The 15,179-nt window shown below is 42.8% G+C and overlaps 1 protein-coding gene across 4 annotated transcripts in view; it reads left to right on the top strand.

The window, feature by feature from the left end:
• The window catches only part of jmjd1cb (jumonji domain containing 1Cb), a 103,546-nt gene that overhangs the window by 82,451 nt on the left and 5,916 nt on the right, over positions 1-15,179 (top strand). For 3 of the 4 annotated variants that reach the window (XM_026350988.1, XM_026350991.1, XM_026350990.1), the window contains 11 exons: positions 775-816; positions 5,015-5,285; positions 6,110-6,661; positions 6,760-7,117; positions 7,375-8,356; positions 8,510-8,707; positions 8,820-8,995; positions 10,480-10,642; positions 10,848-13,323; positions 13,769-13,970; positions 14,927-15,141. In XM_026350988.1, coding sequence (XP_026206773.1) covers positions 775-816; positions 5,015-5,285; positions 6,110-6,661; positions 6,760-7,117; positions 7,375-8,356; positions 8,510-8,707; positions 8,820-8,995; positions 10,480-10,642; positions 10,848-13,323; positions 13,769-13,970; positions 14,927-15,141 — 5,635 coding nt within the window. The remainder of the gene's footprint in view (positions 1-774; positions 817-5,014; positions 5,286-6,109; positions 6,662-6,759; positions 7,118-7,374; positions 8,357-8,509; positions 8,708-8,819; positions 8,996-10,479; positions 10,643-10,847; positions 13,324-13,768; positions 13,971-14,926; positions 15,142-15,179) is intronic. The other variant, XM_026350989.1, reaches the window with a different exon arrangement.

Below are 15,179 nucleotides of genomic sequence, written 5' to 3'. Positions count from 1 at the left end.
ACACACTACAACTAAGTGGGTGAACATGTTTTAAAATATACTGACCTATGTAGTGGTCTGCAAAATGCATAAAATGTTGAAAGCAGAAATCAAAAGCACCAGTGAAACTTTAAGAAAGAAAACACTGCCCTAAAGTACAAGTTAATCCTCAAATCTAAAATAATTCTATATGTCTGGTCATCAAGGCCTACTGCCCTGCTTGTTTTCCAACTATCTAGATATTTTCTTGATTGATTTAGATCAAGAAAATGATGAGCCACTTTTTGTATGCGCAAACTGTATGCAGCCAAATTATGGCTTTTTGTCATGTTTGTGTCATTGTGGGTTTGCTAACCACTCATTTGACCTGAGCATTGTCTACATTGCATCATTTATCTGTCTGTTTCAGTGACATTGGTCAACACGGCCTATGACTTCCCAAATGTTTTATGATTCACAGTTCCAGTTCATTGTATTTTCATTTTTTGTTTCCTAAATTGGGAAATAATCATGGCTTTAGCTTTTCATTAAAACTCAAAACAAACAGACATACACTGTTGTAGTGCTTAACAGTTGGCTCCTGTCAAGTCAGCAGATGTCAGCAGAACACAGTTTAAAGTTTGTTTGATCAAAAGTGATAAGACTAAGTTCTCATTAATAAATCAGATCAGCCAGTTATTTCTGGTCCTGCAGTCATTAACAAAATCTCTCCTTGTCTCACATTTTCTTTATATTCATTTGATTTTGTTTTTTTCCTTTTGATTTTTTTTTCTTGTTGTTGTTGACACATTAAAGATGGCGGGAGGGAGACCCAGCGGGACCACTGGCAACACTCAGGTACCCCCAATTAAAATCAATTACAAAACAATATTAGTATGGGTGCAAAGACAAACAGTAGTTGATTCTGGTAGTGGATGTACACTGATCTCTGTCTGTTCCTTATGGAAGAAAAATCATTCGAAGACTTCACCAAGTTTGTAGACCACATGTACAGTATGCATGCTAGGCTATTAAACATCCCTCTGCCTTGCACATATTATATCTCTCTGCTTGTAGCTAAAAAAAAAACTGGAGTTGTTCTGGAAGCGGGTCAACAGAGGCAGAGGGAAGCTGTCAATTCAGTTTTATTTGTATAGCACCAATTCACAACAGAAGTTATTTCAAGGCACTTTACAGTGCAAGGTTTAAGACCTTACAGAGAATAATTATACAAAAAATCATACAGAAAACCCAACAAGCCCATTTGAGCATACCATATCACAGGGCTAACGTATAGAGACAGACAGACATTCACACTTACTGGCATATCTTTAGATTGTCAGAAGAAACTGAGCAACATACAGTACATAGAGGAAATCCACATAGGCACAGTGGATTTCCTCTTTGTATGTTGCTTAGTGGACTGTAACCCTACACAGAAAAGCCACAGCTAACCTGCTGGTCCAAACCCGTGACCTTATGACTGTGAGGTGAGAATGTTCACCACTGCACCACCATGCCACCCAGGGAATTCATATTTACATGTACCTCTAAATCTAGAACCATCAGACACAAGTCTAAAATCTGTTGCACTTTAAGCAGTAGGTCAGCAACCCTGTCTACATTACCAGTGGTGTGACAAAATGCTACATCACAGTTAGGTGTGGTCACAGATATTAACAAAGAGTGAAAGTGCTACTCTGCCTCCTCATAAGTAAGTAGGTCAGGAACTAGATCTCTTTAATCAGGAACTCTTTTTGGAACAGTCTATGTTATGTAACTTATCAGCGCAGGTACCTCCTATGCATTATTCAACACACTGTAATTTCAAAGCATGCCCCAGACGGGGTCAGGAACATAGTAGAGTAATTTAACAGAGACCATACCACAAGATGCAAACCATTCAGTAAGAATTGGAAAGCCAGGGCAGGCATACATTTCAGCTGCTGCAGATGAGACTGAAAGACAAACGACTAAAACAAAACAACAAAAAGAGAACGTATCAAAACACAAACCCAAGAATTTGGTGATGTCAGTGAGTGTTAGGGCGTGATGCAGTTATTGCAAACAAGCCAAATGAAACAAAATGAGTTGTATTTACTTTAGTTTATTTCAAAATTGTCTGTTGCAAAACTTTTACTTCCTAAAAATGTGGGTGATCTAATACAAAGGTGCTATGCCATATATTGTTGAATATATTTAGATGTAAACACTAGGCAATAAAAACTGCTAATACTTATTATCATTATATAATTATTATGATCTTAAACTTTAGTGTCTTCAGTGTACAGCAAAAACAAATGAATTGAGCTTTGCTGTTCCAGTACTTTTGTAGGGGACAATATGCGAATTAGAGGACATTACTGTGTTAGCAGTCTACCATAGCAACATCTCCCTCATCATTAACAGGTTGTAAAATGGTGCTACATACACAGATAATGGCAAAAAAAAACATCCCCACTGAAGTGTTTTACTTGATCACCAAAGTAGATGTATTGCATCTGTAAATTATCTGCAGCATACTTGAAAACCAACATCTCCAACCAACACAGTACACAATGCCTTAGTTATGTTTTTAAACTAAACTGAAACACAATGAGAAGTGTCTTCTTGCTCTGTCAATGCAGTCAGAAAATGATTGTTGCCTTAACTAAAGTGTTGAATTTCGGACTTTTTTTTTTTTTTTTCCCACACATTTTAACATCTGCATCGACTTAAGACACCAGAAAATAATTGAACTCGTTAAAAGCCAAAGCAAATGTAATATTTAGTGTAAATTTTGTGAAACACATGATCAGGTGACTTATCTGAACAGTAAATACAATTTCATTTCAGCATGCCTAGCTGTGTCACTTAATTGACTGGCTTGGTTTGAACTAGTCACCTTTGGTTTCAAGTGTATGAAGTAGTGTCAAACCAAAGACAAACTTTAATGTTTTGTTGTTTTTTTTTGACTGCACTGTAGATGTCCAGTTTAAGTTTGTCTCTGTTTTGTCAGCCATATGTGCATGTGGTAGGGTTTCCACACTCTCATTTGATCTTGCCAAACTTGTATGTGGTTATTTTGTCATTTGTTAATACAGTTGTGTTACATATAGCATTTATGTTCTCTGAGCCAGTCTCTGGATTGTCTGTGTCTTAAACTAATTTGGGATTGAATAAAGATAAGATAATAGCTGAATAGTCCTCAAAAGTAAAGACCACTCTGGTAGGTTATGTTTTAACTGTTAAGTTTTGTTGTGTACATTTGGATGTATTAACAGCTGTCACTATTCAGTTCAATTCAGTTCCGTTTTATTTATATAGCGCCACATCACAACAGAAGTCATTTCAAGGCACTTTACAGTGTAAGGTTTAAGACCTTACAAATAATTATAATTATATATATGAATGAATATAATTGTGTACAGAATTATATCAAAAACCCATCAATCCAATTTGAGCAAGCACTAGGCATCAGTGGAGAGAAAAGACTCCCTTTGAAGGAAGAAACTTCCAGCAGAACCAAGCCCAGGGTGGGCGACCATCTACCTCGAGGAGAGAGAAAAAAACAGTGGGCAACAAAAAACCACAAGCAGCAAAAACATTGATCAGGTCGAAAGGGGCCAGTAAATCTGGAGATACACATATGGACAAAATTGTTGGTGCCCCTCTATAAATACCCTCTATACCGCTGTTTACTAAAAATTACCTCATGAAAAGACAGACAGGTTTTGTTTTTAAAAAAAAAACAAACTAATGGGGAAACTGGCCTGGACAAAAATGATGGTACCCCTAGAAAAGATGTAAAATAATTTGACCATAGGGACATTACACAAACTAAAGTGTGTCCTGTAATTAGCTTCATAGGTGTCTTTAAAGTTGTAATCAGTCAGTCTACCCATTTAAAGGGTGGTCACTGTGCTGTTTGGTACCATGGTGTGTACCAGAATGAACATGGACCACAGAAAACTAAAGAGAGAGGTGTCTCAGGAGATTGGGGAAATAAATATAGACAAACATGTTAAAGGCAAAGGCTGTAAGACCATCTCCAAGCAGCTCTATGTTCCTGTGACCACAGTTGCACATATTACTCAGACGTTTAAGATCCATGGGACTGTAGCCGACCTCCCAGGACATGGCCATAAGAGGAAAATTGATGACAAATTGAAGAGACAGAAAATACAAATGGTAACTAACAAACCCAGAACAACTTCCATAGAGTTTAGAGGTAAAATCCAATAAAAAAAAAAAACAAACAAAAAAAAACAATAGAAAACGCATATTGACAAAGCACATAGGTTCTGGGAGAATGTCCTTTGGACAGATGAGACAAAACTGGAACTTTTTGGCAATTCACATCAGCTCTATGTTCACAGATGCAAAAATGAAGCATACAAAGAAAAATACACTGTACCTACTGTGAAACGCGGAGGAGGCCTGGTTATGTTCTGGTGCTGCTTTTCTCCATCTGGCACAGTGTTTCTTAAATCTGTGCAGGGTACAATGAAATCTTTTTAAGGCATTCTAGAGCAAAATGTGCTGTCCAGTGTCAGAAAGCTTGGTCTTTGTCACAGGAAATAGTCCTCCAACAGGATAATAACCCAAAACAAAGCTAAAAACACCCAAGATTTAATTTAAAAAATAGTTAATAACATGCAATGGTAGCAATTAAATGGGTAGAGGAGAGGAGCTCAATGTATCAGTAGAGGTCTGCCAGTAGACTGACCTATAGCAGCACAATTAAGAGATGGTTCAGAGTCATCTCTAACTATATGCTTCATAAAAAGGTCATGTTTTAAGTCTAGTCGTAAATGACAGTCGTAAATAACTCCTAACAAGTAGCATTAGTCGGGTGGACCGGTTGCTGCACACTCACCATCCCAAACATTTTAGTTAGTGAAGGAAGTTAAACCCTGTGTTTTTATTAGTTTTTTTCATAACTCTTGTATTGAACTGGTTTAGTTGTAGATATGAGGACCAACAAACAGTTGGCTGTAGTTTTAAACCAATGCACTGCTAAATTGGTCAGTGTGTGTCTTTGAGTGCTCATGTGTGATTTGTTTTATTCTGACAGAGTCATTATACACGAGCCCAAGCCAACAGTCCCCGGCCCATCATGGCTTCATCAGGCCCCAACCCAAAAGGTTCCCAGGGGATGCTGGCTTCTCAACAGCAGAGCCAATCACAGCAAAGCCAGCAACCAGCCAGCCAATCACACCACTCGCCCGGCGGCAGCGGACGGGAGCAGAGAGAGCAGCGTAACTCTCGCTCTTCCAGGAGGAAAGGATCAGACAGCAGCGTTCCAGAGGAGGACAAGGATAGGAGGGAGGAGACCACAGGGAGAGGTGAGGACAGTTGCTGCACAAGGGTATCTTGTGATAGTGGTGTCATGTTAGTGATTCTCGCAACTCTTCATTTAAAAAAACAAAAAAAACAATACTGTTTGCATTAACAACCTGTCACCATAGTACATAAAACATCTTGTAGTGGTGTGACCTTCTTGCACCAGAGATAATTCACAACTGGGTTAGTCTTGCTGACTTACAATATGGCATAGGCCACACACAGCTGCAAAGTCACAGTCACTCTACACAGCGACCACCCCCCAAGCCCGAAAATCAAGACTATTTCCCTGGGTGAGAACACGTCACCCGGATTTCTCCTGCTATGTAAGCGCAACTCTGTACAATTTCTGGACCTGGTTTGCCAGACATTGTCCAGAGTTTATATGTGATAACCCCTATAGACAGTTGTCATTTTAACCAGTCAGATTAAAACACCAACAAAAAATTAGAAACCTCCTACCTGTATGTTTTGCTCTGGCTTATTAGAAAAGACAGACAATAAACAAAGGATTTGTTAGCCTTGGACCATAGTGAGTCAAGGTAATATCAACCTTTATCTAAATGCAAAATTAAACTGTAGACTCAACTGCTTGACATGCTGGAGCACCCTACTACATAAATCTGCATAGGCATGCAGAAGATTGTCGGACACTAGACTGTAGAGATAGATTGTCAATGGGTTTTTTCAGACGTGGCTACATGGCAAGTTTGTATATCCTAACTGTTTGACCAAAACGATGATCCAGAGCAAGTCAGTATGAAGTGTAGAAAATGGTTGCCAAATGTCCAAAGATAATTAATTTTTTTTCTTTTCATTTTTCCAGACTCAAAGTCCAAGATGAAGCAGATGGTGAGCAAACGTAGGAAGGGTGAGGAGGATGAGAAAAAGGCTACTCTGAAGAGGCTGAAGACTGATATGACATCTGATCTGTCAGAGAGCAGCGACTCAGAAAACCCACACAACAAGAGGAGTGCCCATTCCTCATCCTCCTCTTCTTCGTCGTCATCCTCGTCGTCCTCCTCATCCTCTTCTTCCTCCTCCTCAGAGCCCAACTCAGAGAATGAACTAAAGACTCTTAACAGTGATGTGAAAATAAGTGTTGTTTCCAAATTGGAAGAAGAGGAGAAACAGTTAATACAGGGCACCAAAAGGAACGATTCCTCTCTCACTGGTCGACTGTCACCATGGGTCGAGCTTCAACCAGCAGAGGAGAGCAAGAAGAGCGTAGTTAAGGAAACAGGCAAAATAATAACAAAAGAGGAGGAAGAATTAGTAGCGGTTACAAAGATCACCCAGTCCCCGCGGCAACAGACACTTCTGATGTCTGACACCATCCAGGGTGGCATTATGGAGACCAGCAAAACCACTGCAAAAGGTACAGTCAGCTGGTGTTTTGACAACTGTTCTATAAATGCTGCTAAGCAGTCAGTTCAGTGTTCTCACGCTTTTTCATTTATTTATTTTGTTTTTTAGCATGTTCTCGATCCCAAACGCCATCATTTTCCCATCTTCATGGTAGTGGTGTGATCGATATAACAGATGAAGCTCAGGCCACAGTGCACCGCGAGAGTTCAGAGGCGGTGTCGGCACTGCTCGCCTCCCAAAAGGCTGAGTCCACGGCTCTCTCACCTTACCTGCCTCTCAATCCTTCACCAGTCTCCTCACCTCCCGTCCCACCTTCTCCCTCACCATCAGAAGGAGGCCGCAGGACAGACACTGAGACTCCTGTGCAGCAGCTGCACCAGCAGCAGCAGGGAATTATAGGAGGTGGCATGACAGCAACCAGGGGTTTAGGCAACAAGACAGAGTTTTCTCCCTCTGAGGTCATCAGGTAAGAACAGAAGCCTTCGGTTCAGAGTGTGTATTAATTCTCAGCAGCACAGGTGTAGTTCATAACAAATACATCAGCAACTTTCAAAGTGTGTTTTTGTTAGCATTATCATCTGTTTAATCCAGTATGCACTGTTAGCAGCCAGTTTGACTGAGCCTGTGTAATTAAATGATATCCTTCCTTTTTTAATTTGAAATAGAAACCGAATCTAATCTTGTCCTGTGCATATATAAAATACCTTTTATGTTTTGTTCCAGACCAGTGTCATCAATATCTGATAATGTGCTGCTGGTGGAGAAGGAGAAAACTGTTCTTCCTCATCAGCTTCTTCAACTTCATCTTCAGCAGCAGCAGCAACACACTCAACCACAGCAACACTACACATCTCTCCACCCCAGTATTAAAAGCCCATCTTCATCTGAAGAGGCGCGAAAACACCCACAGCAACAACCACCCCAACACAAGTTAAACACAGTCCTGTCTCCTGATGTAGCCAAATCCAAAATGAGCCTTAGCCCAAACCCCAACCCCCCTCAAATCGACTCCCTGAAACAGAAACCCAGGCACCCCAACAACTGTCAGAGCCATCCCTACCCCAATGCAAACCCAGGTGACGTTCTCAAAGCTAAGTCCCCCTTGGGCCTGCTGGACATCTCCAAACCCAAACCCAACACCTCTCCAGAGGTTTCGAAACATAAAACAACAAGGTACTCTGATACCTCTCCACCTCCAACAGGCCCTCTGCCTGCTAAAGTCGAAACTGCAGAGCCACGGTCTGGTTTTAAGCCAGTGCATGTACGGTCGGAGTCTGGTGGAGTCAGTACAAGCAGCAGCAGCACCAAGAGCCCTCTGATCATCGATAAGAACGAGACATTCACTGTCTACAGGGACCCCGCACTAGTTCGCTCCGACGCAGAGAACTCTGCCTCTGTCACTGTCTCCTCCAACCATGTGGCAGCCTATCTTCATCCTCACCTGCATACCCTGCACTCCCCATCCCCCCACTCCCCTTGCCTCACCCCTTCAAGCCACCCCCACGCTACCTCCCACATCCTTGCTGCTTCCCACACCTCTGCCCTACCTCCTCACCCACACCTCTTACCACCTGGGGTGCTCTCAGCCATGCCTCCTCCTACAGCATCTCTCCTCGGGGGCCACCCTCGACTCGACTCCACCAGTGGGTTGAGTCACCTCACCCTTTCTCACCCAGCAGCTGCACACCAGCAACAGTTCCTACAGGTCTGACTTCGCTTATGTACATATTTGCATTTGTTAATAACAAAAATTATATAAAAGCCAGCTGTGAGGAGGGCAGGAGAAGAGTAATGGCCTCCTCTAACATATATTGAACAGTATTTGCATGTTCTCACTGAGATTTGCTTTTGTTTTCAGGGTCAGGGCCCCCCTCCACCACCTCTACTAGCCCAGGCTCACAGCGGGGCAGCAGGCCTGGGCCTGTACCCCATCCTCTGGCAGTACCCCAATGGAACACCCACATCCTACCCACCAGGACTTAACCTGTCCCCTACAGCTAAATGGGTCCATCCAGAAAATCCTGTCGCTGTAAATTCTGAGGCCTCCCTGAGGAGGGTAGGTGTATACATATTAGCATATGTGTATGTGTATGCATTTAATTGGATATCTGTGTTTAATAGTTAGCTGTATATTTTTTCAATCTGTATCTGTATGTGTGTGTGTGCAGAATACAGCCAGTCCATGGCTACACCAGGCTGCTGGTAGCAGTGCTGGTGATGGTCTGGGGTTACTGAGCCACGTTCCTGTGCGGCCAGCCAGTGCTGACGCGCACCGCCCACCTGTCAAGATCAACTCACACACAAGCCCTCCATTGTCAAAGGCCAACGTGGATACTCATAAAGAGTGAGTAGAGAGTTCAGTAACGTTGGCAAAGTTCTTTGCAAAGCTGCTGGATTGGCTTTAGTTAAGAGCATACCATTAGCCTAAGTAATGGACCAATTCCCTTGAGAGTGAATACCAGATAGGAAATATGTGGAAAAGTAGTTTTCCTGGTGAAGTCAAAGAAAAATAAAAGAGGGACTTGTACAGCATGTGTACAGCAACTATTTTACATATTTATAACATTAGTTGAGGTTCTGCCCAGCTGGACTAGAAGCTAGTCAGTGTGGGGGATGATTTAAGAAAGAACAGGGAGACAGTGGGAGGACAATGTTTTCCTTTTGTCTTTTAAATGAATCACTTGAGAGCTGGACAGAGATACAGTGCACCCTTTTAGTTACAGAGGGCCCACACAGAGCAGCAAGAGAGGAGCTGAGTTAGCACTGAAAGGCAGACAGGCAATGTCAGGTCAGTCAGATGAAGTGAAGTGGCACTAATCCAATATTAAAGCAGTTCAGACTAGAATGTTGTTCATTCAGCACCCTGCACTCCTCTTATGTAACCACTGGCCATTATTGAGACACTGCTGAATACACACAAACACACAGAATCACTGAAGATACGTCACTCTTCTCTCTCATTAGCCCAGTTGTGTCATGTCTGGTAAAATCTGCTTAACAATACTTTGCAGATGACCCTAACCTGCCTGTTACGTACTTTCCACAACAACCACTCACACAATTGTTTTAGTTTTTCCTGAATCATTATGTTTTATTTACACACGCCTGTCCAAAAAGGCACCACCTGGATTTAACTAAGCAAATAGTTAAAAGCCTCCCATTGGATAATTACTGCATGGATGACTATTTATTTCCTGTGGTCGCGAAAAAGATCTTAATCTGTTTCAGAAGGGTCAAATTATTGGCATGCAACAAGCAAAGAAAACATCTAAGGAGATTACTGAAACTACAAAAACTAGGTTAAGAATTGTTCAGTGGAAGGTCATGTGTTCTGATGAGGCCAGATTTAACTTGTTCCAGAGTGATGAGTGCATCAGGGTAAGAAGAGAGGTGTGTGAAGTGACACACCCATCAAACTTGGTGCCTACCATACAAGCCTATGAGGGTGTGTGACTTTTTTTTTGGACGGGCAGTGTAGATGAATTGCAGTGTGTTTCTTAAACTGGACAGTTTTAAAAGAGAAATTGATGTGCAGCTGTTTTGCAGGAGTCTCTTGGAATTTCTGCAATGTTCAAGATTTGATTTTACAGAATGTGTTAAAATAAATTTTTGGCTAATTTCATATATGATTACAATGAAATCTGTCTGGCTTCATTTACTGTTTAGCTTAGAAGAAAGACAAAGAAAAGCATCAACAATTCCAAGTGGAATAAACTTTTTGAACAGATGTTTTAAATTAGGAGCCATTTGCTGTTGTAATCAGTTGAAACATGGGAAATTCTGATGAAATCAAATGACTTGTTAAATGTTTGACTTGTCTGTATGCAGAGATGTGGATAAGAAAGGCTTTGTGGACCCGATCAGAACATTGACGCTGGCTCACCTGAAACAGGAGCAGACAGACAGGAGTCGAACGCCAACAGGGAAAGACATGCACTTAAATCGCCTCTTCTTAGACCCCCACAGCAAGACTCGTCTGGCAAATACACAGGTGTACTGCAGTTTTTATCAGTGTCATATATCATATTTACTTTTACATTAGCGCTATGTAAAAGTAGTGTTACACACCATGTTTCAATGTGCAATAATTGTAGAACTACACAACAGATGTCTTTTTAAAAGATAGGTCACAGTAAATATTTAGTTTCAGTTAAAATTTTTGAGAACCATACTGACAGTTTTTGTGTTTTTCCTAGGATGCTGCTCAGGCAGCAGAGCAAGTCAGTAAATACAAAGAGGAGAATCGACAAATCTTGAAAGAGAGCATCGAAGTGGCTCCCTTTACAGCTAAGATACAGCGCTCCAGTGACACCAGGATGGACAGGGACAGAGAGAGAAGCAGAGATCCTGCTTTCCCTGTTCGGATGCCAGCTCTCACCTCCCCTAACCCCAAGGCCGGCCACGCCCATCCCCATGTCATCCAGTCTGAAAAGAGCAACTACTTCACAGCACTGTCCAACAGTGTGGTGAATGAGCCTCCAAGGCTTTACTCCTCCAAGGAGGTCAGCCCTTTGTTTGAAAAAGTATCTACTGGAGCACTAGGTGTTGTGGCCAGTATTGGGGCTACTGTACCTGGTCAGGGACCACTGTCCCTGGGAAACTACACCTCCAAAGCCTCTCTCTCTAAGCCCCCTCCCCTTATTAAGCACCAACCAGAGGGAGGAGAGGGTTTAGCAGGGAAAATCACTGAGCAGCTAAGCCAGCAGGTGACACTAGGTCAACAGCAACATCAGCATCACACAGGTATAGACAGAATAGAACGCCGCAGCCCTGCCATTTCTCCTTCCTCCTCCTGTACAACCTCATCCTCTACTTCTGCCCCTAACCACCACCACCATCACCAACAACAACACCAGCTCAGGGCAATGCCATCTCTCCATCGAGCACCTGTCTTCCATCCCCCAACGCAGCTCGCACTGGAACGAAAAGAGGCTGCAGAGCGGGAGAAAGAGAGGGAAAGAGAGAGAGATAGGGCAGGTTATGGCGGACGCCTGTCTCCACCAACCCTAACACCCATTCAACCAGTTAGCTTAGCAACAGCTGGTTGCAAAACATCAGCAGAGCAGCAGAAACCCCCCACTCTTCTGCCAGAACTCAGGGATGTCAAAGGTCATGGAAGCGCTGCCATTGTCACTTCTGTGGCATCTGCCACTAGTGGGGACATTATGACTTCATCAACAGATGGATGGAGAGCTGGAGATATGATTCAGGAAAAAGGAGGGCTATACTCTGGAGAGAAAGGAGTCCTGAGAGGAAAGCCCCAAGGTGCAATGGCATCAGTCATTGTGCGTCCATCAACATGCATCAAGTACGACAGCCCTGTTGGTTTTAACAAATTGGGTGCTGTGGTCCACAAGGACCCCCATGGAAGGTTTTACCCATCCAAGCTTCAGGGGGAATGTCCTAGGCTTGGGGAGAGTGTTAGGGAACCTGGAGCTAGCAGGGTTATCCAGCCCAACTCAAACCTGGATGACATGTGTATCCAGTATAAAAGGACTTGTGACAGTACGACAAACTCTGTGTGCAGGACTGCAGTTTCAGCCTCATCAGCTTTTGGAAAACAGAGTAAAAGTGAAACAGTTACTCCTGAGCTGGCTTACTTAGTCTCAGCTCGGGGCGAGATTCCAGCCAATAAAACTAGCATTGGTAGCCGAGTGCTGAGTCATTCAGGACCAGTAGAGCATCAGGAGGGCTTTCTCTCACGCACTGCATCTCCAGGGGGGTCTTTGCCTCCTCCTAGTCCATCAGGGACACCCCAGCCCAGTCCAAGCTTCACTCCAACACCTAGCTCTGTTTCTGGCTCCAGTCAATCTTACCCTTCCTCCTTTGTCCACCTTAAGAAGCACAAAGCTGCCTTAGCTGCAGCTCAGTCCAGATGCAACTTCTCCACTGCTCCTACGTCCATCACATCAGGAAACTCCTCTATAATTGTGAATTCTGTTCACAACTCCCCGCCTCGACCCCCCTCTAGCCAAGCCTCGTCATCCTCTGTTGACAGCAGTAGCAGTAGCAGTGGCTCTGCAAGTGGGAACACAACATCAGGCAAGTCCAGTCCCCTACCTAACGGCCAGACCTTAGGATCAGCCTCGACAAACAGTGGTCAACAAAATAACTACCACAAGCTGAAGAAAGCCTGGTTAACCCGTCACTCAGAGGAGGACAGAAACACAACTGCTACTACAAGCTCCACCAGTATGAAACCAGAGAAGCTGCCCAGCACCACCACCAGCACAAACACCACAAGTACCACAACAGCCATGTCAGAAATGATCAAACCCTGTACAGTCAATCTCAGTGCTTCCACCTCTAGTGAGGTGGAACTGAGCAAAGAGAGCGGAAGCAAAGGTGAGAGACAGAGGCAGTCAGAGGAGAAGATAGGTGGAGCACCAACAGCAGGAGGAGGTGGTGATGAGAGGAAGGCAGCTCCTTCATCAAGGAGAGGAAACAAACGGTCATATGAATCTGGGTCAGAGAGTGGAGGTGATTACTCTGATGCCAGCGAGAGCAAGATGGAGGGTCGAGCCAAGCGACAGCCCAAACCGACCTACAAGAAGAAACAGAATGACATGGCCAAGAAGAAAGGAGATAACGAAAAGGAGGAGGATGACCTGAAGCCCAACGGCATCTTCAGATCAGCCAGAGAGAAGACCAAACTCAAACTGGCCAGCAGCAGTAAGTACATAGACATTTACTATAACACTGACAGTCTTTTTAAAGGCTAAGATGTGAAAATTACTACCTGTCACACTGACAGTTTAACATTCATTATTCCAACAAAACTGAAGTGCTGGATGAAGGCACAACTATTAGACTGTCTGTTAAATTCATTTCAAGTGGAGTGTTTAGCTACACCATGCAGGTTTCACCAACACAGCACGACATGATATGCCATTTAGTTAACTGGCTTCCTAAAGAATATTCTCACAAGTAAGTTCTCAGTAACTCTGTATATTTGAAATCAGGTGAAAAGTGGGTAATTTTTCTATATTTTATTGATTTATTATTTATTTCTGTATATTTTTTCTCTCTCATCTCTCTGTGTAACAAAAGGCCCATCTTCACCTTCTGCTGCATTCAACCAAATATTCTGTTCAATTATAATGTGCACTCTTGTCAGATGGAATACCGCGCTCAGTTCTGAAGGACTGGAGGAAGGTGAAGAAGCTGAAACAGACGGGGGAGTCATTCCTGCAGGACGACTCATGCTCAGAAATTGGACCTAACCTGCAGAAGTGTCGGGAGTGCAGGGCTGTCCGCAACAAGAAGAGTGAGGAACCGGCACATTCTCCTGTCTTCTGTCGCTTCTACTTTTTCAGACGGTAAATCTCTCACCTGCTTAGTTTTCTTTTTTATTTGACCAGACGTGTATCTGCATCCATCCACCATACATTCTTGTTTACGGTCATAAAATCCCTCAATAATACATTTACCTTCACTACTGGAGGTTTTCTGAGAACATGCTGGTGGTTTTGTAGGCTGCATGTCTATAAATATAAATGACAGAGGAGAGGAGGTGTTTTTTCTGCCCTAGCCACAACACATATATTATTAATCACGTAGTCACTTGTGCTCTGAATGTTTCTTTCTCTCACACACACAGTAACTGTCAGTGCACATTACACACAGACACACTTGTGTTGGATAAGCAGCAGCTGCGGTCTTGGGTCTCACAGGGTAGATCTGCCAAAAGGATTTTCTGCTCTATAATTTTTTCCTCGCTGACTCACTGCAGAGCTGCCGCCGCTGCTGCTGCAATAACCCCCCTCCTCCTTTCTAATTTTTGTGCTCTCACCTTATCTCACCTCCTTCCTGTCTGAAGTGCTACACTAGCGTTTTATAAGCATTCTCCTGGGTTATTTAAGGACACTAAACACAGTGGTGGTTTTACTGAGCAAAGGCTCATTAACAAAAACAATTTTCGTTTACACAATTCATTCAGTCTGTCACTGTGCAATAACAAATAGAATACGCTGCTTTATAGACATATTATTCATAGACATATTTATATAGATATATTACTATATAATTATAATATACAGCTAAAGTAATACATATAGATTTATTATTTCAGTATAGGAGTACTAAATGGTGCCTGGTCCCTGCCTCCTTTGGATTAAATTTGTTATAATTTATTAATGTAGTCGAGTGATAAGTCCAGTATTCTTCATCATGCTTTATGAGTTCACTATGTTATTTACCTATTTATAATATTTACTCTGTCATCACCTTTTTTTGGACTAAACAAAGAGATAACAGCCTGTTTCCTTACAACCAGGCTTTCCTACAGTAAAAATGGAGTTATCCGGATGGATGGCTTCTCCACCCCAGATCAGTTTGATGATGAGGCTCTGGCCCTCTGGGTCCCAGGGGCGCTGGAGGAGAGCCACCTGGACCAAACCACAGCCAAGTACATCCTTAGCTTCATCGGAGACAAGTTTTGTCAGATGGTTTTGACTGAGAATACTGCAGCCACCTGGATCAAGAAGGATGGTAGGTAGTCTTACAATGGCTCACATTTAGATTAAATG

The sequence above is a fragment of the Anabas testudineus genome, chromosome 19 (genome assembly GCF_900324465.2).
Source record: "Anabas testudineus chromosome 19, fAnaTes1.2, whole genome shotgun sequence".
Lineage (NCBI taxonomy): Eukaryota > Metazoa > Chordata > Actinopteri > Anabantiformes > Anabantidae > Anabas > Anabas testudineus.
Note: the sequence above shows the minus strand (reverse complement) of the source record. Positions and strands in the feature narration are given on the sequence as shown.